The sequence below is a fragment of the Schistocerca nitens genome, chromosome 6, assembly GCF_023898315.1.
Source record: "Schistocerca nitens isolate TAMUIC-IGC-003100 chromosome 6, iqSchNite1.1, whole genome shotgun sequence".
Taxonomy (NCBI): Eukaryota; Metazoa; Arthropoda; class Insecta; order Orthoptera; family Acrididae; genus Schistocerca; species Schistocerca nitens.
Genome location: NC_064619.1, coordinates 524,966,063 through 524,988,087, shown reverse-complemented (window position 1 = coordinate 524,988,087; position 22,025 = coordinate 524,966,063). Strand labels below are relative to the sequence as shown.

The window sequence follows — 22,025 nt, the reverse complement described above, 5'->3', positions numbered from 1 at the left end:
AGTTAGAGAAAGTGGATGCGAGGGCTGCGTCCGAGCAGGGCAGACCTTCACAATGAGTATTTAAGGGCATCCACGAGCAGCAAGAAGCAGATTCGTCGCAGAAGTCGAAGAGGGCACAAGCAGCCCGGCAGCCTCGGGAAGGTAGCAGCCGCTACTAATGAGTTCATAGTAACTGCAACTACGAGAAGACGGTGATGCTCTGGTGGAATCAACTACAACTGTCAGTTAAGTAGAAGTTGTTACCGTGGAATAGTTTTGAACAGGGACAGTTTGTCTCTGTCTCAAGTAGCCTCTACAGCTAGTTTCAGCAATAATAGGAACAAGTCACTGGCTGGGGCTTGTCTCCTGTGGATAGTATAAAGGTCCTTTATTTGAACGAAGAGTAAAGTGGAGATTCTGGCTGAATCTATAGAAGTATACAAAGTAAGGGGAAGGGTTTGACACCTCACATGTTCTTTGTGATATTAATTTAATAAATTAAGTTAAAGGAGAAATCTCACCTTACTGTGTTTTCAGTGCTGACAATTCCCCTTTGTACCCGCTACCTATTGGAAGTATTGTATAAGGTATCTACACCTTCTGCACGCCCTTAGCCAGTCCAGGAGATTCTACTCCCTCTCACCTCCGTAATAAAGACTAGTTAAAGGGAACCACAAACCCATAATTGTCGTCAACGTCCTGATTGCGCCACGCAGGCTCGACCAACTCTATATTGGTATCTGGGACCTGTGCCGGGACGCGACAATAAAAATTTTGGTGTCAGATGTGGGGTATGTGTGGTGCCGTGTATGTGTAGATCCATAATACCAAGGTGGGGGAAAGATAAGTAGCAGCAGACAGTTGTACCACCGAGTATCACCGCAAGAAGAAGAGGCCCGTACGAGTAGCAGTGCCCAAGACTCGACAGACCAGAGGAGCCCAGCAGCCCAACGAGAGATCGAGCAGCAGAGCCCGCAGTAGGAAGGCCCAGCAGAGCCCAGCGGACGGGACGAGCAGCGCAACAGTAGGCAGCGACCAGAGGAGTCCAGCAGCCCAGCGAGTACATCAAGCAGCAGACACAGGCAAGACAGCACGTCGAAGTAGTAGTAAGGTCCTTTGTAATTGTAAACAATGACGTCCTCCAGTACTGATAGGAGTGGCATAAGCGCGAAAGATGCGTTAGTTTTAGTTCCTAAGGTTTTCGAGGGTAACCGAAGGGAATTACAAGAGTTCATTGAGAATGTGAATGCTGCATTCGAGGTTGTTAAAAGTGAGGACGAGAAGTTATTGTTCCAATATGTAAAGTCCAAAATAACAGGGGAGGCAAGGGCGAAGCTATTAGTACGGGATCGAACAAATGATTGGCCGGAGGTTCGAAGCATACTGGAAGAGAATTATTCGGATAAGAGAACCATAGATTTCTACGCATGTCGCATGTTCCAAGCAAGGCAATATCCGGGAGAATCTGTAGCATCTTGGGGTAATAGGATAGACGAGCTATCCAAATCGTTCAGAGTTGCCGTAACACGAGTAACAGAGAAGGCGCAGCTGAAAGGCGCATTAGAATTGGTTTACGCACTAGGTCGTGCATGCTTTATTCAGGGGCTAGTAAATGATAGAATACAGACGATTGTGCGCAGCAGAGGGGAAGAAATAAGTCTTGGGGATGCAGTAGAAATAGCACAGCAGGAGGAAAGTGCACTGCTATCGATGAAAGAAAAGGGACAATTTCATAAAGGGGCTCGTAGAGAGACGGAAACTAGAAATAACTGGGGAGAAAAATGCTATAATTGTGGGAAAAAGGGCCACATTGCTAGAGAATGTAGGAAACCAAAGATGAGTAGTAAAGTACGATGGGTAAAGACACCCACTAGGGCAGAGGAAGCTAGGAGGTTCCAGAAGTTTTGTTATAATTGTGATGAATCAGGGCATACGGATGCTATGTGTAGTAAAATTATAATTTGTGAGAAATGTCAGAGACGTGGGCATAAGGCGACGGAATGCCGAACCCCTAAGTGTTTTATATGTAATAAGTATGGGCCTACTGGATACCAATGTATGGAAAAAGTAAAAGTAACCTCAGGAAAGAAGAAAATGGTTTCGGGAAACTAAGGAGGTGGGATACGGAGCAGTCTCGTGTTACCACCATCAAATGGCCCAAGGTTAGGGTGATAGACTGCAAGGCAGAAAATGATGTTATGACGACTCATTGCCAAGAAATCGGTAGAGGATTGAAGTTTTTAATAGATACAGGAGCACATATTAGTCTAATTAAGGAAGAAGATATGATCCCAGGGTTACCAGTTAACAGAGCACAAGTGCGGAGGTTAAAAGGGGTAACGAATGGTACAGTAAGTACGCTGGGTACTGTGATATTAACTTTGAGAATAGGCGAAACTGTGTTGGGGAAACACACATTTCACGTGTTAAGCAAGGGAACAGATGTCCCGTATAATGGCTTGGTAGGCAGAGATTTTCTACAAAAGCAAAGAGCAGTCATTGATTACCGAAATAGAAAGTTAGAAATAAATGGATGGACAACGCCATTACTAGCAGTGCCCGAAGAGGAAGCAACAAGGGAAACAAGCGAGGTACAAAGCATGAGAGAGATAAATGCGCAGCAGAAGGGTAAGGACCCGACAAATGGAAAATGTAGGAAGAAACGAGGTTATAAGCCGCGCCAGGAAAATTTAAAGGACCAGAGTGTCGTCGGTGAAAGTAACGGACCGAGACAGCCATCAGGCGGGGTGATTCACAGCCAGGAACGCGAAAGTAGTGACAGAAGTGGAACAATCGGACCAAGGGAGGAGAAAGTTATGAGAATTTGCGTCAAGGGAGACGAAGCTATTTCAGAGGGCGAAGAGATTATTGTACCAAAACAAGAGGTAACACAGGGTATTTATGTTCCAGAAGCGATAGTACGAAACGTACAAGGGAAGTGTATCATTAGTGTACTGAATACAAGAGAGGAAGAATGTGATTTAACTTCCATACAATTAGTGGCAGAAAAGATATGCAATGAAGCCACAATACGAAGAGTGCAAGAAGCGCCGGAACAGGCAAAAAGTTATAGGGATCGCAGTTTACAGGTCCGAGAAGCTTTACGAACGAAGCATTTAAATGACGAAGAAAAGCATGAGTTGCAGAAATTGTGTAGTGCATATTGCGATGTGTTTTATTTAAAGGGGGACAGGTTATCCTTTACAGAAACAGTAAAGCATACCCTTCCGATACTGCCTGAGCATAAAGGCAAGGTTATCAATGTTCGACCATATCGGATTCCAGAAGCACAGAAACAGATATTGAGGGAACATATAGAGAAAATGCTGGCTGATGATATTATTGTGGAAAGTCAGAGTCCCTGGAACGCACCCGTTTTGTTAGTTCCAAAGAAGATTGATGCTAGTGGGCAAATGAAGTATAGGTTGGTGACGGATTACAGGAAGTTGAATGAGCTTTCAGTAGGGGAAGCGTTCCCAATACCGAATATATCGGAAATACTGGACCAGTTAGGAAAGGCTAAGTATTTTTCCACGTTAGACTTAGCAAGTGGCTACCATCAGATATTAATGGACCCTCAGGACAGAGAGAAAACAGCCTTCAGTGCCAATTATCAGCACTATGAGTACAAGAGAATGCCAATGGGATTAAAAGGAGCACCCAGTACATTCCAGAGATTAATGAATGTGGCACTAACGGGGTTACAAGGAACCAAGTGCTTGGTGTATTTAGACGATATAATTTGTTATGGAAGCTCATTGGTGGAACACAATGAAAAATTGAGGGAAATTTTCGATCGACTAAGGGAACACAGCTTAAAGTTGCAGCCAGATAAGTGTGAATTTCTGCGTAAAGAAGTAGTATTTCTTGGACATAAAATCACAGACAGAGGGGTACAGCCGGACGAGAGGAACGTAGAAAAGGTGAAGAAGTTCCCAGTACCGAAAACCAAAAAAGAGTTAAAAGGATTCCTAGGATTAATCGGCTACTATAGAAAATTCCTGAAGGACTTCAGTAAGATTGCAGCACCCTTGCACAAATTGCTGAAGGGAAATGAAAATTATGAATGGGGAGGACAGCAGCAAGATGCATTTGAACAGTTAAAAGAGAAGTTAATCAATCCCCCCATATTACAATATCCCGATTTTGAGAAACCGTTCGTTATTACCACAGATGCTAGTGGGGAAGCGATTGGAGCAGTTTTATCTCAGGGGAAGATTGGAAGCGATTTGCCAATAGCATATGCTTCAATATCATTAAACAAAGCAGAGAGGAATTACTCAGCAACTGAGCTAGAGTGTTTAGCGTTAGTATGGGCAACAAAACAATTCAGACCATATGTATATGGAAGGAAATTTACAATTGTCACAGACCATAAGCCACTAACTTGGATTTTCAGTGTAAAAGACCCATCATCGCGTTTATTAAAATGGAGGCTAAAACTAGAAGAGTATTCATACGAAGTTATATATAAACCAGGGCGACTGAACGCCAATGCAGATGCATTAAGCCGAATGAGACAAAGTGACGAAGAGGCACAGGCGAAGGAAAGCCAAGAGCCAATACGAATGATAACCGAGACTAATGAGTTAGAGGAAGAGGAGGCAAAGCTATGTGAGGAACAGAAAGCCGAAATTTTGAAGGAGGTACACGATAATCCCCTAGGAGGACACCAAGGTATTCACCGAACTCTAGAACGTTTAAAGAGATACGGTTCATGGAAAGGAATGAAAGGTGACGTCGAGCAATACATTAGAACATGTGATAAATGTCAGCGAAATAAGTTTACACAGAGTAAGATAAAGATGCCATTAGTTGTTACAGACACGGCAGAAACTGTGTTTGAGAAGTGTTACATGGACATAGTTGGTCCTTTAGACGTAACAACAGGAGGTAATAGATATATCTTAACATTTCAGGATGATTTGAGTAAGTTCACGATAGCTATTCCAGTGGAGAGGCAAGACGCAGATACAATAGCCGAGAAATTCGTCGAGGAAATTATATTACGATACGGAATTCCATCAGTATTGTTAACAGACCAAGGATCAAACTTTCTGAGTCAAGTGTTTAAGAGATTATGTAAAATGTTGAGAATCAAAAAGATCCAGACCACTGCTTTTCACCCCCAGCCGAATGGAGCGTTAGAAAGGACGCATCGAACGCTAGTGGAATATTTAAGGCATTTTATAAACGAGGACCACAGCAATTGGGATAAGTGGGTTCCTTACAGTGCATTTGTTTTTAATACTACCCCTCATAGCAGCACCGGGTATACCCCATTCGAGTTACTGTTTGGGAGAATTGTGAATGTACCAGGAGTCTTACAGAAAGAGACAGCCACAATAGGGTACAATTATGACGGTTATGTAGACCAGTTCAAAACAAGAATGCAGGAAGCACATAGGGTAGCACGAAAGAAAATAAAAGAGGCAAAAGTAACCAACAAGGCTTACTATGACAAGACAGAGAATTCACGAAATTTTAAGATAGGTGACAGAGTGCTGGTACATGACGAGACCATGAGACGCGGGAGATCGAAGAAACTAGATTCCCAATTTAGAGGTCCCTACGAAGTAGTGGAAGTAGATTTGCCTAATGTAGTACTGAAAACGCATAGGAAGCAACAATTAAAAGTACATGCTAACAGGCTGAAGCCATACTATTAGGCTATGAAATTTCGCTTACGGGCCCAGCATGGTGCCCAGACGCGCGACATTTTGGATTTGGATTGTCATCTTCGTGGGGTGGTCACACTGTTTTCAAGCACCTGGTGAGGCGGACAATGTCGTGGAAATTCACCCGATAAAGGCGTCTCCAGGTCTGTACTACCACCATGAAGGAGAAGTAGAAATTACTAGTACCACGTGGAAACTGGTAACATATGTTAACCTTAAAACATTAGATGAGAAATTCTATGCTGCAGCAAGGATGGGAACAATGGCGGTGCAACAATGTAGGGAAAAATTAGCGCGTTTAAACATTAGTAGAACGGAGTGTAACGTATTAAGTAAGGGAGTCGAACAGAGTGTAGAAAGGTTACAAGAAACAAAATCACTTATACATCAATTAACTAGGCCCGGAAGACGTCAGAAAAGAGGTATTTTTAACTTTGTAGGAGAACTCAGTAAAATATTGTTTGGCACTTTGGACGAGGCGGATGCTGCATATTATAAGACGCATATCGATCGGATGGAAGCAAGATCCGAGCAGTTATTGAAGTTATCAAAAGAGCAAGTGGCTGTAGTCAGAGCCACGCTGACTGGTCTAAACAGAACGGTAGAATCAATCAGTTCGAATGAGCTATTGCTCAAAAACGGAATGGCCAAGCTAGAACAGTTTATCACGTATTCGTTGAAAACAACCGATCACGGTTTGAAACGGATGGCAGCATTCATGACGATCAATGAGCAGCTTCTACAGTTACAAAACTTGTTTAATGAGATAGGTACGCAATATGAACAACTAGTAAGTGCCATAGTTCATGCACAGAAGGGTATCCTGGCACCTCATATTGTGAATCCAGTACAGATTGTTCAGAGTTTAAGATTAATGCAAAACGATTTAAGAGATGTACGATTTCCCATCCCTCTAGTAGAAGAATATGGGTATATACTTTTAAAAGTTATGGATCTTGATGTATTTGTAACAAAGGAAGTATTAGGTTATGTTATTAATATACCCCTAATTGAAAATAATGAATTTAATCTATACAAGATGTTACCACTACCAGTGGAAGTAACGGCTGGCACAGGACAGTTTACTTACATACAGCCGGAAAAGGAATATTTACTGTTAGATCGCTCTAAAAAGTTATATGCTAAGGTATCCTATGAGCACTTAGAATGTAAAGAAATAGATAAGAATAGAAAAATATGTAAACAGACGTTTGGCCTAATATCAATGTATGACCAAGAGGACTGTGAAGTGAAGTTACTACAAGAGTCACAGATCCCAACTAATTGTGTTAAGAAAATGATTTCCTTGGAACGCAGTTTATGGACTCGTTTGAGTACCAATGAATGGTTATATATAGTACCTAAAGAGGAGGACATGACGATTTTATGCAGTTCACATCCGTCACAGGACGTAAAACTTCTTGGGAGAGGAATAATAAAATTCAAAAAGAATTGTAAAGGATATGGGACACACATATATATTCAATCAGATAAAGTGATTCAAAGCAACTATACTAGGAAAGATATTATACCTGACGTAGATATTAATTTAGATTGTTGTGAGGAAGTGAGAACGAAAATTAATGAGTCGGAAATAAGATTTGATTTACCTTTGAAGCACGTCACTTCCAATCTAGGTGATTTAAGAGTAGCAGGTAAAAGACTGGACGAAATTAGTAAATTCATAGACAAGGAACAAATTGAATTAGAGAGAGAGAAAAAAGTCCAAACATATTCAATTACTACGTATATCAGTATAAGTTTAATTGTCATAGTCATTGTATTTCTGTGTTGCGCGAAGTGTAATTGTTGTAAGTACTTATACAAGAAGTTGTTTGACGAGAATGGAGGAGGGAGCTGTTGTCGCTCGATTTGTGTAAGAACAACGGTAGTTAACGCAACTGAAACATCCAGACTACCTGTAAGACCAGGAGACAGAGACGAAGAAGTAGTAATTTATGAAAGGCATCCACGAGATGCGGACGACAGAGTATTCATAAAGAATAGACGATAGAACATAGCAAGTAGTCATTTTCTTTCAGGGTAATATAAGGAACATTTTTGTGATATTGCGATGTAAAGTTGTTTCTCTTTCAGGAAAAACAAAGAATTGTAATAATTTGATGTATTAACGGCACTTTGAATAGTGCGCATTAATGTACTTTTGGGGGGAGGTGTCAGGTCCCCAGAGGATTTAATTAACCAAATGACATAGCTATTCATAATGTAAAGGTTCAGCCAGTATTTCTTACGCGGACGCCGCGCAGTACCGCGGGCACGGAAGGGAAAGTGTCACACAGTACAAATAGCCGGAGCTAGTAAACACGTCGAGGGGACGAACAGCGCGTCTCCCAGACCTTGGAGGGTGAGAAGGAACTTTCCGTCAGGGACTCGGCTCGACATATCGAAACCAATGTAGGTCCACAGCAACGAAATGTCCGAGAAGACCGAAAAATAAGTTAGAGAAAGCGGATGCGAGGGCTGCGTCCGAGCAGGGCAGACCTTCACAATGAGTATTTAAGGGCATCCACGAGCAGCAAGAAGCAGAGTCGTCGCAGAAGTCGAAGAGGGCACAAGCAGCCCGGCAGCCTCGGGAAGGTAGCAGCCGCTACTAATGAGTTCATAGTAACTGCAACTACGAGAAGACGGTGATGCTCTGGTGGAATCAACTACAACTGTCAGTTAAGTAGAAGTTGTTACCGTGGAATAGTTTTGAACAGGGACAGTTTGTCTCTGTCTCAAGTAGCCTCTACAGCTAGTTTCAGCAATAATAGGAACAAGTCACTGGCTGGGGCTTGTCTCCTGTGGATAGTATAAAGGTCCTTTATTTGAACGAAGAGTAAAGTGGAGATTCTGGCTGAATCTATAGAAGTATACAAAGTAAGGGGAAGGGTTTGACACCTCACATGTTCTTTGTGATATTAATTTAATAAATTAAGTTAAAGGAGAAATCTCACCTTACTGTGTTTTCAGTGCTGACAATTCCCCTTTGTACCCGCTACCTATTGGAAGTATTGTATAAGGTATCTACACCTTCTGCACGCCCTTAGCCAGTCCAGGAGATTCTACTCCCTCTCACCTCTGTAATAAAGACTAGTTAAAGGGAACCACAAACCCATAATTGTCGTCAACGTCCTGATTGCGCCACGCAGGCTCGACCAACTCTATATTGGTATCTGGGACCTGTGCCGGGACGCGACAGTACAGACAAAATACAATTTCATAAGTGTGAAGTTATCCAACTGTGTAATTGTGTAAACATGTGTCACTGATTGAGAAAAAAAAAGTTTGTCTCTTAGTTAAATGATCAGATAGCTGTATAATTTATGTGTTAGAGAAATATGGTACCAATGTGTAAAGTTCTATAAGAAAATACCATATTAGCTAGGGCTCCTTGTGCTTTCCACACACATGGCACACAAAGTAAGCGTGTACCCCCCTGAGGATTAATGTAATTACACCCTTTTGGTGTTACAGATTACAGCAATGGAACGAAATGTATCACGGAAAACCTTTGTATCATTGTACTTCAAATATCTTTAAAAATAAATGTTTTAAGTACAAAATTAATCACTCAAGTACGTGTACTGTAGCGCTAAACTGTGCTCTTGTTGTAAGATAACCTCTGTGGAAGTGTTGTAGTTATCGTCCTCCGAAAGCCAAGTTCTGCAGAAGTCAATGTACTTACCTCATGATAAACAAATGTGAAATGCTTTGCGTATAGATATCGTAGTTATTACGTACCTTACCATGATCAAGAAAGTACTATAATGTAACGTATTGTTGTGCTACGAAAAAGGCTGTCTCATTGTAGCTATACCACAAAAGTTACTACTAAAACGTGTTTTACTTTCCAGAATAATTCAGAAAAACTGTGCCGATATAAAACAGATACACCGCAAAAACAACATTGTAAATTGTCACTCATTAGTAGCGCCGTGATAAAATCGTGTAGCTGTCACATAAACTAACCACTGTGTCATCTGGTATCACACAGAAAGTACTTTAAATCCAGAATGTGTTTTCAAGTAAACCAAAATGTTGCATTAAAATCTCATTAGCAGTACCAGTATATGTTTTAAGTATGTAAGTCTTATAGTCATTACGTAATCGTGCAACTAACAAGCAAGAATGTACACACACAATAACACTGTGTCGTCTGTTCACCATAACAATGCATTTGTAATTTCTGTTTAAATATGTTCTCTTGGTTCTTGACTGGATATTTAACTTCAGACATTGTTGCATGTTAACAGTTTCTTAAGTCTGACAATGCATACTAGAAATGTGAAGTGAAACAATTTTATAGCAAAGACTAAGTTAAAAAGCAGATTATCTCTCAATAAGCGGTTTTATATGTGAAGTGTGTTGAAATCGTTTACTCTTGATAGTACTCAGAGTTTGAACTTGAATGCAATTGTCATGCGGTATACATCAGTAAAGAATACTGGAATTTTTCACAAGGTTAGCGTCTATGTTATTTTTCTCTGAGCCAGCCGGCGCACGTGGCTGCCTGCGGTGCGAGTCATTGTCTGTTTCTTTGTTGGCGCGCGTCGTTATTGGGATTAGGAGACCTAACTTCTACAAATTCACCTTGACGAGAAGGCCCTGCCCTGTTTGAAGCTCGCCAATTCTGATGGAATTCAGGTCCGTCGTTTTGTCGGTAGTTTACATAGTTTCTTGTTTGTCGGTCATGTGGTGGAGAATTTCTCCCGGAATCGTAACTGCGTGGTGGACCGTTGCATCTGAAGTTATTCTGTCTCCTTTGATAATAATTATTTTGGTTCCCATATTGTCTGATTCTATGGTTGTCTCTGTCACATTCATTACTATGGAAAAGCGATCTTTCTCTGTAACTATTATTCTGCCAACGGTTGTCATACGGATGGCGTCTGTTTTGGTCACGATTTGTGTTGTGAGAATAGCCTTGTCGTGTCCAGTTATTATTTCTTTCATCGTAGAATTGCGACGGATGTGACCTGCAATTGTTGTGTTCCTGTTTTCACGTTCCGCGATTGTCAGTGTCAATTTCTCATTCTTGTAAGAGTCCCTGAAAAGCTTCAATGTCGTCTTTGCAAGGTCCTGCTAAAATAATATGTCGTAAATGTTCAGGCAATTTGATTAAGCAAATGCGGATGAGTTCTGAGGGGCTGTATGGGTTTGAAAGATACTGATTCTTGTGCAACATGTCTTCAAAATATTTGACAAGACTGGAAAATTCAGATTGTTCAAAGTGTTTCATCATCATGATGCTATGTTTTACTCGGTCTTGTGTAGCTTGAGACCAATATGCTGAGAGGAAGGCATGATAAAATTCTCCTTCACTGTGACAATCGTGAATGACCGATCGCATTCTTATAGCTGGTTCATTCTCTAAATAGCCACACATAAATTCCAATCTGTGCTCTAATGACCAGTTGGGAGGAAAACAATGAGGGAATTGATGGAGCCACGCTTGTGGATGAATGTCGTTGCCAGAATTCTTAAATGTTTTGAATTTACGTGTAGTAATGAACAGCTTATAGTCAAAATCATCATGTCGGCGAGTCGCATATCGGTCATTGTTACGTCGTTTCGGTGGTTCCATTTCAAAATTCGGTGCACCTTGTCAATTTCTTTCATAATTTCCGAAATGCGCTGTGTTATTATTTTGTGGCTGTTTCGTATTTCTATGTCCCTCGTCCCATATTGGGGCGCGAGTGTCCTCTGAAATACGTAATTCTTGTATTACCTGTGTCAGCTGGTCTTGTACTTCTCGGATTTCTCTTTCGTGTTGCGTATTAATTTGATTCTGATTTTGTTTGAATTTCCTAATTTGTTCGCACTCTTCTGTGTCATTAAAGACTACCGGTTTTGTGTCATTCAGATTATCATCTACATTCGTTGATAAATTATTTAGCTGATCCGAAAGTTCAACTACTTTCTCTGATAATGAACTAATTTCCTCCATGTGTCTTTCTGAACCAATTTTCAGAGTATCTACTGTGTCCTTTAAGTTTTCTTGAGTTTTTGCAAGTTGCGTAACCGAATCGGTAGATGCAACTGAGTCAATTTTAGCTTGCAAGGTCTCATGATTTTGATGAACAATAGTTTGCAGTTCTTTTATGGCTGCTTCGTGATTCTGTAATACATTTTCATGACGCGAAAAAATAGGTTGGAAATGCTCACAAATTTGTGTTTTTATGTCGTTACATACTTTTTGACATTTCGATTCGATTTTATGTAACTCAGTAGTTAAATCTTCACGTGTTTGTTCAAGCATGCTGTGAAGATTTTGTTCCATTGTGTCTAACTTTTGAAGATTTTGTCCCATTTGTTTCTGATTTTATTCAAGCGTTGTGTCTAACTTTTGTAGCCTTTGTCCCATTTGTTGCATTAACTGTAATAACAGTGCACTGGTGTCTGAAACATGTTCCTCAGTGCTATTCGGCAATGCATTTGAACCGGCAATATTCGCATTTTGAAAAGCAGAAAATGTGTCTTGATTTATTTGAGAAAACGGCGAGGACGCAAAACCTGAATCTACAGTATTTGCAAGATTATGTCCTGTCATTTCGGAATCCTGAGGCGAGCTGTTGCCGACCGATCGATCGATAATGCTTCCCTGTTCACTAATTGTTTCACTGCCTACACCATTATTTGCAGCTCGCTCCATTTCCCTATGCACAATTACCAAATTACTACTTTGAACATTAGTTAATTCATTACATGGTGGCGCTAACCCACTGCTTTCGTCTTCACTGTCATTTCTCAGTTTACTTTGGAGCCTAGTATTACGTTTTTCACATGTCATTATTGTTACAATATTTCACACGATAACACAGAAAAGCACAATTTGAAGAGCAAAAATAAGAGACCACATTAACATAGCACTGACAATAATATCTAGTTAATTGCAAGCGCAGCTGCGAAATACTTGCTGCAAATCTACATGCATGCCACAACTGTTTTACTGTACAACAATGAAAAACTACAACTACAAAGGAAATTCTCTCTATAATTACGCGCTAGCAATAAACAAAAGCTACACTAATTACACAAACTACAAGAAAAAATCAGAAGATTCCAGTGAGGTATCCTCGGCTAAGGGTCGACATATGAAACGTCCCCTTAGAAAAATTGTACATGACTGTGCTTAAACTGACACACAATATTTTTAGCGCAACGCAATCTGACTTTCAGTAATCCCTACAAAAGAATGGCCCTGACTAACATTAACCTATACCTTTCACAAATCACTTACCTCACAAATATCTTCGTTACTCGAGCTACTGCAACACAGTGAGCGCCACTACTGCAGCTAAATAAAAGATTCAAACTACGGAAGGCACTAACTACTGATAGGCATAGTTAGCAAATGAAAGATTTTAATAGAGAACAAACAATGTATTTACCTTAATAGTGTTGAAAAATCATAATATACATAGCAGTTCATGACATCCAGTCTTACAAATTTCACAACTCCGCCATTTCTCTCCCCACATCCACCACTGCTGGCGGCTCACCTCCAACTGCGCAACGCTACGCGCTGTAACATCCAGCTGCCCAACACTACAATGGCAGACAACAATGCAAACTAGCCACAGACTGCACACAGCACAGCCAGTGATTTTCATACAGAGCGCTACGTGGCGTTACCAATAAGAAAACAGAAACAGCATACTTCCAAACAGACAAGCAACAATGCGTGAAATAACCACAGAAATCAATGTGGGACGCACGACGAAGGTATCCGTTAGGACAGTGCTGCGGAATTTGGCGTTAATGGGCTATGGCAGCAGCCAACTAATCCACGTACCTCTGCAGCACCTCTCCTGGGCTCGTGATCATTTCTCTGTATTGCCATCTTTTTAGATATGGTTGCGGGACGCGGCTGTTCGATACAGGTTGTCAAACTAAACACCTTTCAGCTAACTAGTTTCCAAACTTATTTGATTTGGCTAACAGTTTCAGCGTTTTACTATGCCATTTTCAGGGCCCTGACCCACGTGTAAGGAGATTCTACCTCTGTTGTTATCAGGGGCCAGCAATACTGGTATTGGTAGATATTTGCTATAGTGATCACTTCATCTATCATCTGCATGGTATAAAACGCTGAAACTGGTAGCCAAACAAAATAAGTTTGGAAACTAGACAGCTGAAAGGTGTTTAATTTGACATCTGTGGAACGTAGAGGACTGGAAAACCGTGTGCTGGTGGGATGAATCGTAATTTCAGTTGGTAAGAGGCTGACGGTAGTGTTTCAGTGTGGTGAAGATCCCACGAAGCCACAGACTCGAGTTGTCAACTAGGTACTGTGCAAGCTGGTAGTGGTTTCATAATGGATTGGGCTGTATTTTCACAGATCATTGACTGGAAATGGTTACGTTAGGCTACTTAGAGACCATTTACAGCCATTGATGGACTTCATGTTCCCAAACAACGATGGATTTTTTATGGATGACGATGCGCCACATCACCGAGCCCCAATGGTTCGCAATTAATTTGAAGAACATTCTGGACAGCTCGAGAGAATGATTTGGCTACCCAGATCGCTTGACATAAATCCCATCTAACATTTATGGGACATAATGGAGAGGTCAGTTCGTGCACAAAATCCTGCACCACCAGCACTTGCACAGTTACGGACGGCCGTAGAGGCTACCGAGATGGAGCCTCAGAAGATGGTAGCTTCAGAGGATCTAACAACTGCTTTTGCACCTCATGCAGAAGCTGGTGCAAATCTTCACTTTCCGCTATTATTCGACATTTGTTTGGAAGAGGAGCGGGGAAGAGAAGAGGAATGTTGTATCCTAGTCCGACTCAGAAAGCAAGGGGCCGTCTGAACCGTTACTGATGTTTCTCCTACACTGCGAGATGCATTTGGAAATAAAATGACAAGATTCCCGTAAGTCACCTCATGGTGTGCGTTACAGTGCAAAATAATTTCTAAAGGAGCGATTGAAAGAAGAAGATACGCCTCCGTGTTTTACTTACCTAATGACCTTTCTTAGACTATCTGTCTGACGTACGTATGTATTGGCGTCTGGAAATGGAAAAAAAGCTGAATAAATATTTAGCATAGATACATAAAAATATAAAATTCACAATTGAAAGAGAACAGAACAACCAAATTAACTTTCTGGATATGACAATCAAAAAACAAAACAATAAGCATGTTTGAAATTTACCGTAAACCCACAGCAACGGACATCATCATTCCCCAATCATCGAACCACCCAACGCACAAAAGCAAGCAGCACTTCAACACATGCTCCATAGACTCAACAAAGTACCACTCACCAAAGAAAGCTACCAAAAAGAACTGGACATAATAATGCAGATAGCACAAAATAATGGTTACAATAATAACACAGTCACAAAGCTAAACAACAAAATTAAATTGTAAAATAAAAGCAGAAAGCTCCAAGCCACAGACAACAACACAACATAACCGAACACAAATACGCAGCCCCATAACGACTATACAGTATAATCAGAAAAAGATGAAAGAAAACACAAGATGGTACACAATGACATACAAACACAAACTCACCCATAAAATCACCAACATTTTCAAAAGACAGGGAATAAACATAGCGTACACAATAGACAATTCTATACAAAAATACTCCCCAAAACTGACAAAAAAACAGAGATATATACCTGAAAGCAGGTATACATCAACTACAGTGTAACACTTATGAAGGCACATACATAGGACAAACACGTAGAACGTTTGATGTCAGATACAAAGAACACATGAGAGCCTGAAAATATGGGACAAACCACTCCACATTTGAAGAACACCTAAGAAAAAATGACCACAAAGCAACCACTAGAGAGGATGACATGAAAATAATTAGAATTGACAGTAAAAAACACCTCCTAACCATGCAAGAAAATTACCACATACAGAAAACCAAAGCAGAAGGGAAAATCCTGTTGAATGACCAAGTACACATGCCAAGCAATTCATTATTTACACTAATACATAAAATAATAGAATAACGTTCGCAAAAAAGGATTAATATAACAACACTATCCAATATAATGCTAATAGAACCCAACATCTTTACACTCACTCATCCATGAACCCCTCCACAGAATATTGAAACGAAAAGTCAAATCAGCTATCAACGAAGTTTTCAACCACTCGCTAACAGCTAGTACCTCCCCCCCCCCCCCCACAAAAAAAAAATACTCGTCGGCTCTACCCCCTCTCTCTCTCTCTCATACACACACGCGGTATAAACATAATAAATAGAAGTTAGTCTCGGACATAGACTTCTTTAGGTTGGCAACAAGTAGGTAAACATACCAAAGAGGATGAAACGTGTAATGGAGTCGCAATGTTTACGTTGTGAAAAACAGCGTCCGACGAAATAGTTACAAAAGAACAATAGTATAACACAAAAAGAGTGCGAAACATGATGAACAGTGTGAGGAAGGCCAGAACACAAAGTTGTGATTATATGGCAGTGATAAAAGTGGTAGTGCGACCCCCAGACCAGATGTGAGGAAACGCAGATCAGCAAATCGTAAGTAATTACTTTTTTAGAAAAAAAATAGCCAAGTGAAATGTTTAACCTGTATCGTTATAGATCCCACTTATGATGCCTTAGAACAGGAAAAGGCGAAACACGTATGGGATAAATAAAGTAACCAGCGGCAGGAAAAGTCTGTTTCATTTACAAAAGAAGTATAAATATTTTCTTGCGTGTGAAAAGACGCGAAGTGAGAAAACTAAAATAATAGTCGTATCTGCAGCGCAACAAAGTGAGAGAAAATTCAATGTTCATTGTTAACACTAACTGTGTGAAGACTGAGATATTATTAAAACTTACTTCTGTTAGAGTCCTTGGAAGAACAAAACGCAAATTTGTACGCTAACATTTAGTTACTTTGATGGAAATATCAGTGATGTGATAATTTCTGTTTGTTATCTCAGATTATAATTATTGTTCGTTAACATAAAATAACTGATTTTATTTAACGTTCATATGTGGTAGAGCACCTTTCTTCCGAGTTATTGCTGTTTTCAGTGTAGCAGATCTAGAGATCTACGTTAATTGTTGGACGCCATTGCTGCAACATCCTCTAAATTCACCTAAAGCTGGGCTCGTCGCCCCAATATTCGCTAAAAACTAGCTTCATTAGTCAAGAGAGATAAAATGTGCGAGCAATACAAGCACAAGTGGTCGGAATTTTAAATTATTTCAAGTACATCAGGACACAGCCAGCCGCTTATGACAGCTTTCAGTATTTTCAGCTATTTATAAATGTTTTCTAGGTCCTCAGCAGCCACACATGCAGAAACCACATTTACCCTGAAAATAAGACAGCTCAAGTTCTCCTATTTAATTTGCTGTTTAACAGAATAATCGACGTCACACTCTTTTGAAGGTAGCCATATCTTTAACCATATAATAATAAGAGTGAGACGTTCGACTTTAACTACGTGTACTGTTACGTGAAATAGACATCATTTGCTTAACAGTGTTTTATAATCCAATGTATATGAGCCTCACCTCGTACGAAATTTAATGAGCTTTCAAAGCAAAGCTTTAAAGATTAACAGTAACCATTCTCGTTTTATATTTTTCATGAAGTTTAGGGAAATTAAAATACAACATTTTCTCCCCTTTATTCATCACACACATTTTTAATAAGTTAGGGTGTATCACACGTACGAGACTCCACTCTCCGAACCAGTGATAAACCGGGCAGCCTCCCAGCGTTTCAGATTCACTGATATATTGACCACTAATGCGATATACTGACTGCTTAAATTAACTGATTATTGCTCACAGTCTAACTCAGAGACTTTTCTGGCGGCGTTGTGGTATATTAATTGTTGTTAGAATAGTGTATTTCAGACAGCTACATATGCTGTATCTCAGAACAGTTTCTGGCTACATGGCACAAGAAATTTGTGAATTTCTACAAAGAACGATGAGTGTCGCTGCTTCCCTGGACTGTTTTTTCTCCTAACATGCCGCCAATTGATATATATGTATGATACATGTGAATTACCTCCCTTCTTATGTGTAGCAAGATGCTGAACTGACACTGTTTGCTGATGATACAAGCATAATTATTAATACAGTAAAAGAAAGTCCAATAGAAAATGATACAAATAAGGTCTTTGGAAAAGTTATTAATTGGTTTTCTGCGAATGGGCTTGCTCTGAACTTTGATAAAACACAGTACATCAAATTTCCTGCTGCAAAAAGTATAATTCCTTCAGTAAACATAACACATCAAAAGAAGTCAGTAGTCAGGGTAGAGCATACTAAGTTTTTGTGTGTACATAAAGACGAGAATCGTAATTTGAAAAGTCATATTTTGGATCTCCTAAAGTGACTAGGTTCAGCAACTTTTGCAATCAGAATAATTTCCAATTATGAGGATGTAGAAATTAGTAAGCTAACATACTTTGCATAATTCAGGTTAGGAATTCTTACAACTACTTCACAGTACATTCGCTCAGTAATGAATGTTTTTCTCAACAACATGGACCAGTTTCAAATCAACAGCGATATTCATGATTACAATACCAGAAAAAAGAAAGACCTACACTATACTTTACTTAATCTATCTTTGGCACAGAAAGGGGTAAAATATGATGCTGTAAAACTTTTTGATAAATTACCAGATGAAATAAAATGTCTGACAGACAGCAGTAACAATTTCAAAAACAAATTTAAATCATACCTCCTTGACAACTCCTTCTATACCATAGATGAATTCTTGATTATGAGCAAATAAATCTGGAGATATAATATATGCATTTTGAGCAATTTAAGGGAATGGGACGGATAATAGAAATATTTAGGTATAACACTATAATGTAAAAAAAAACTTGTTTCCAGTACGGATTTTTGTGCATTTAACACGTTCCACGTCATAACGGTTTTTCCGTGCTATTGATCAATGGAACACGTAACTAACTAACATGTCCAGACTACTGTTAGCTGGGAATTTGGTCGTCACGATTCTCTAGCAATATCAGTTTATGCTTTGAGTACTCGCTTGCAGCCCTTGTATAGAGTGATTTCTCCTGAAGATATTCAGGCACTCAATCTTCCATACAAAGACGTTTGATTGCTCCCATTGCAGTATATGAGGACTCTAGTGATCTCTTCGTCGACACCACGTTACATCCCAGACTTCCATCTTGCAACACATACTGGTTCCAAAACAAACACAGTTCTCCAAGTCAAGATCGTGTACAGATCTGTAATCCTAATGATTCGTATACTGACTTGTACCTAAGTTATGGTATTAAGTTTATAACAACCACATTCAACTTTTATATTACTGAATGTCTCACGAATGTAGTCTTCATATCAAATATACTGTTGGACTTTGAATTCGTTACACACACAAAATGCGTCATTCACATTATGATCATACCTCACATCAATGCGCATTGCACAGTTTCTCTCCACTATTCTTTCGAATATATTATTAACTGTAACATAGGCTGAGATCATACGACAGCGATATGCACGTACATATATAGCGATAGTACCGTGTACACAAGGTGTAAAACGGCAGTGGATTTGAGGGAATGTCATTAATGCTCAGGTGACTCACGTGAAAAGGTTTGCGGCGTGATTATGGCCACACGACGGAAATTAAAAGACTCTGAACGCGGAATGGTAGTTGGAGCTAGACGCATGGGGTATTCCATATCAGAAATCGTTGGGAAATTCAGTACTCCGAGATCCACAGCGTGAAGAATGTGCCCAGAATTCCAAATTTCAAGTATTACCTCTCACCGCGGGCAACGCAGTAGCCGACGGCGTTTACTTAACGACCGACAGCAACGGCGTCTACGTAGAGTTAACAGTAAAGAAACATTGCGTGAAATAAGCGAAGAAATCAATGTGGGACGCACGACGAGCGTATCCGTTAGGACTGTGGACGAAATTTGGCGTTAACTGCTATGGCAGCAGAAGACCGACGCGAGTGCCATTGCTAACAGCACGACATCGTCTGCAGCGATTCTCCTGGGCTCGTGAACACATCAGTTGAACCCTAGAAACCGGAAAATCTTGACCCGGTAAAATCAGTCCCGATTTCAGTTTCTATGTGCTGATGGTCGGGTTCGATTGTGGCGCAGACCTCACGATACAATGGACCCAAATTGTCAACAAGGCACTGTGCAAGGTGGAGGTGGCTCCACAATGACGTGGGCTGTGTTTACATGTAATGGATTGGGTGCTGGTTATGTTCATCTACTTGGAGACCGATCTTCCTGTTCCAAAACAACAATAGAATTTTTATGGATGACAAAGCGCCCTATCATCGAACCATAATTGATCGCGATGGTGTGAAGGACTCTTGAAAATTTCCAACAAATGATTTGGCCCGATGTGAATCCCATCGAACATTTATGGGATATAATCAAGAGGTTAGTCCGTGCACGAAATCCTGCGCCGGCAACACCTTCGCAATTATGAACAGCTGTAGAAGCAGCTTGGCTCAATATTACTGCAGGGAAGTCCAACGCCTCGTTGAGTCCATGCCACGTCGAACTGCTGCACTATGCCAGGCAAAAGTAAGGCTGACACGATATCAGGAGGTATCCTATGACTTTTGTCTCAGTGTAAGGAAGTAACCAGCCAGTAGTGTTCACCTAGGTTAAACAGTCTGTTGTAACATGTGGCAAGAGCTAGAGTCTACAGTCTAGTTATGTCGGGTGTCAACGACTATGGTCCAGAGTTCTCATAGTGTGTTACGTGCCACAAGAGTGGAGAAAGGCTTCTTTATAATAAGCACATCATAATTATTTTAGTAATTTGGATTGTAAGAAATGTATTTTCCAACTCATTCAGTTTCAGATTATTTCATTTTCCCGTAAACTGTTGAATTATTCATGTCAAATACCACATCTGTGTCACCAGCTTGTAATCTTGTGGTTAACCTTGTTGACCCTGTATCCCAGGTCCTTGCGTTAGATTTCCGGCTGGGTCGGGGATTTTCTCCACTTGGAAATGGGTGCATTATCATCATTTCACCGTCATCGACGCAGAAGTTGCCGAAGTAGTGTCAAATAATGAGACGTGGACCTGGTGGTCGAACGCCCGAGGAGGGAACTCGTGTCCAAAAATGCCATACGCACATTTCAACATATGTGCATCTTTTACGAGAAAAACACTTCAGATTGAACTAGATGGTTCAAATGGCTCTAAGAACTATGGGACTTAACATCTGAGATCATCAGTCCGCTAGACTTAGAATTACTTACACCTAACGACATCACACACATCCATGCCCGAGGCAGGATTCGAACCTGCGACCGTAGTAGCAGCGCGGTTCCGGACTGAAGCTCCGAGAACCGCTCGGCCACAGCGGCCGACAGTTGAATTAAGAGTACGCACTTCGCAATTGTCAATAGTGCTCAGCATCCAGCCGCATAGTTTACATTCAAGAATCGCAGCACTAGATCAGAAAATCTTGATGCACCTCATTTGACTCATTCACTCACAACTTTTGTATTGCTGTCTCCCTTTCTTAAGGTTTCAGATATAAATCTTTGACAACTGCTTAGACGGAAGTTCCTGCTGCTAGTCTTTTGTTCTACAGATTGAAGTATGGTATTGTTTGTAAAGTAATTCCATACAGCTTGGGAAAAAGAGGAGATGTCAAATTTGCACAATATGGCAAGTGCATAATTGGCCGATAAGTGGGATGCTCTCACCCCCCCCCCCCCTCTCTAGTGATTGGTACCTATGGACACCTCCCACCCCGTGTAGTCAATGAGGACGGAAATGGAGGAATAAGTAGCCCTGGATCAAGTGGTCAAGAGTGTGGATGGAAACTGGCAATGATGCTTATCCTAAGCCCATCTACATAACGTTAATAGTGGTGGCAGATCCCCTGGCTGTCCTCTGGACTGATGGGTTTGATATGGAAGAATAAGCGACAGGGAACTGAGTTTTGACAACTGACTTGGACCTCAAACATGCAGCACCAGAATGAAATTCTGGGACACCTTGATCGTATGGAGCTTAACATGGATTCAGTACCACATTACCTGTATTTAGCCCCACACAGCGTAGGAAAATGGGTAACATGGAGTAAGCTATAATAACTTGGGCTTGGCAGTGTGTAGGCCTGGCCAACTAGAACCATCGTGATAACACTCACTGTTCAAATGCCTTTCAGTGCCACTTTCAAATGGTTCCCCATGGTCACAGGCAACTGGTTAATGTACTCCAAGGTAGTGGGGAAAAAAGATGCCTATGAAGGGTTTGTCCTTTCTTTTGAGGCACACCAGTACTTTTGCCGTTATATGGAACGTGATTGTGGATCGCGAAGTCGCATTCGGTTGATAACTTTGGTTTGCAGTCTGCAGTAGAGATAGCTGTTGGTCGA

At 40.6% G+C, this 22,025-nt stretch overlaps 1 protein-coding gene across 1 annotated transcript; it reads left to right on the top strand.

The window, feature by feature from the left end:
* Window positions 1-1,191: 1,191 nt before the first annotated feature.
* On the top strand, window positions 1,192-2,091 carry LOC126263442 (uncharacterized; the record flags this gene model as incomplete). The annotated part of the gene is made up of 1 exon (XM_049960535.1): window positions 1,192-2,091. A coding segment is annotated over one exon (900 nt), but the record flags the coding sequence as incomplete, so codon positions are not given.
* Window positions 2,092-22,025: the final 19,934 nt, after the last annotated feature.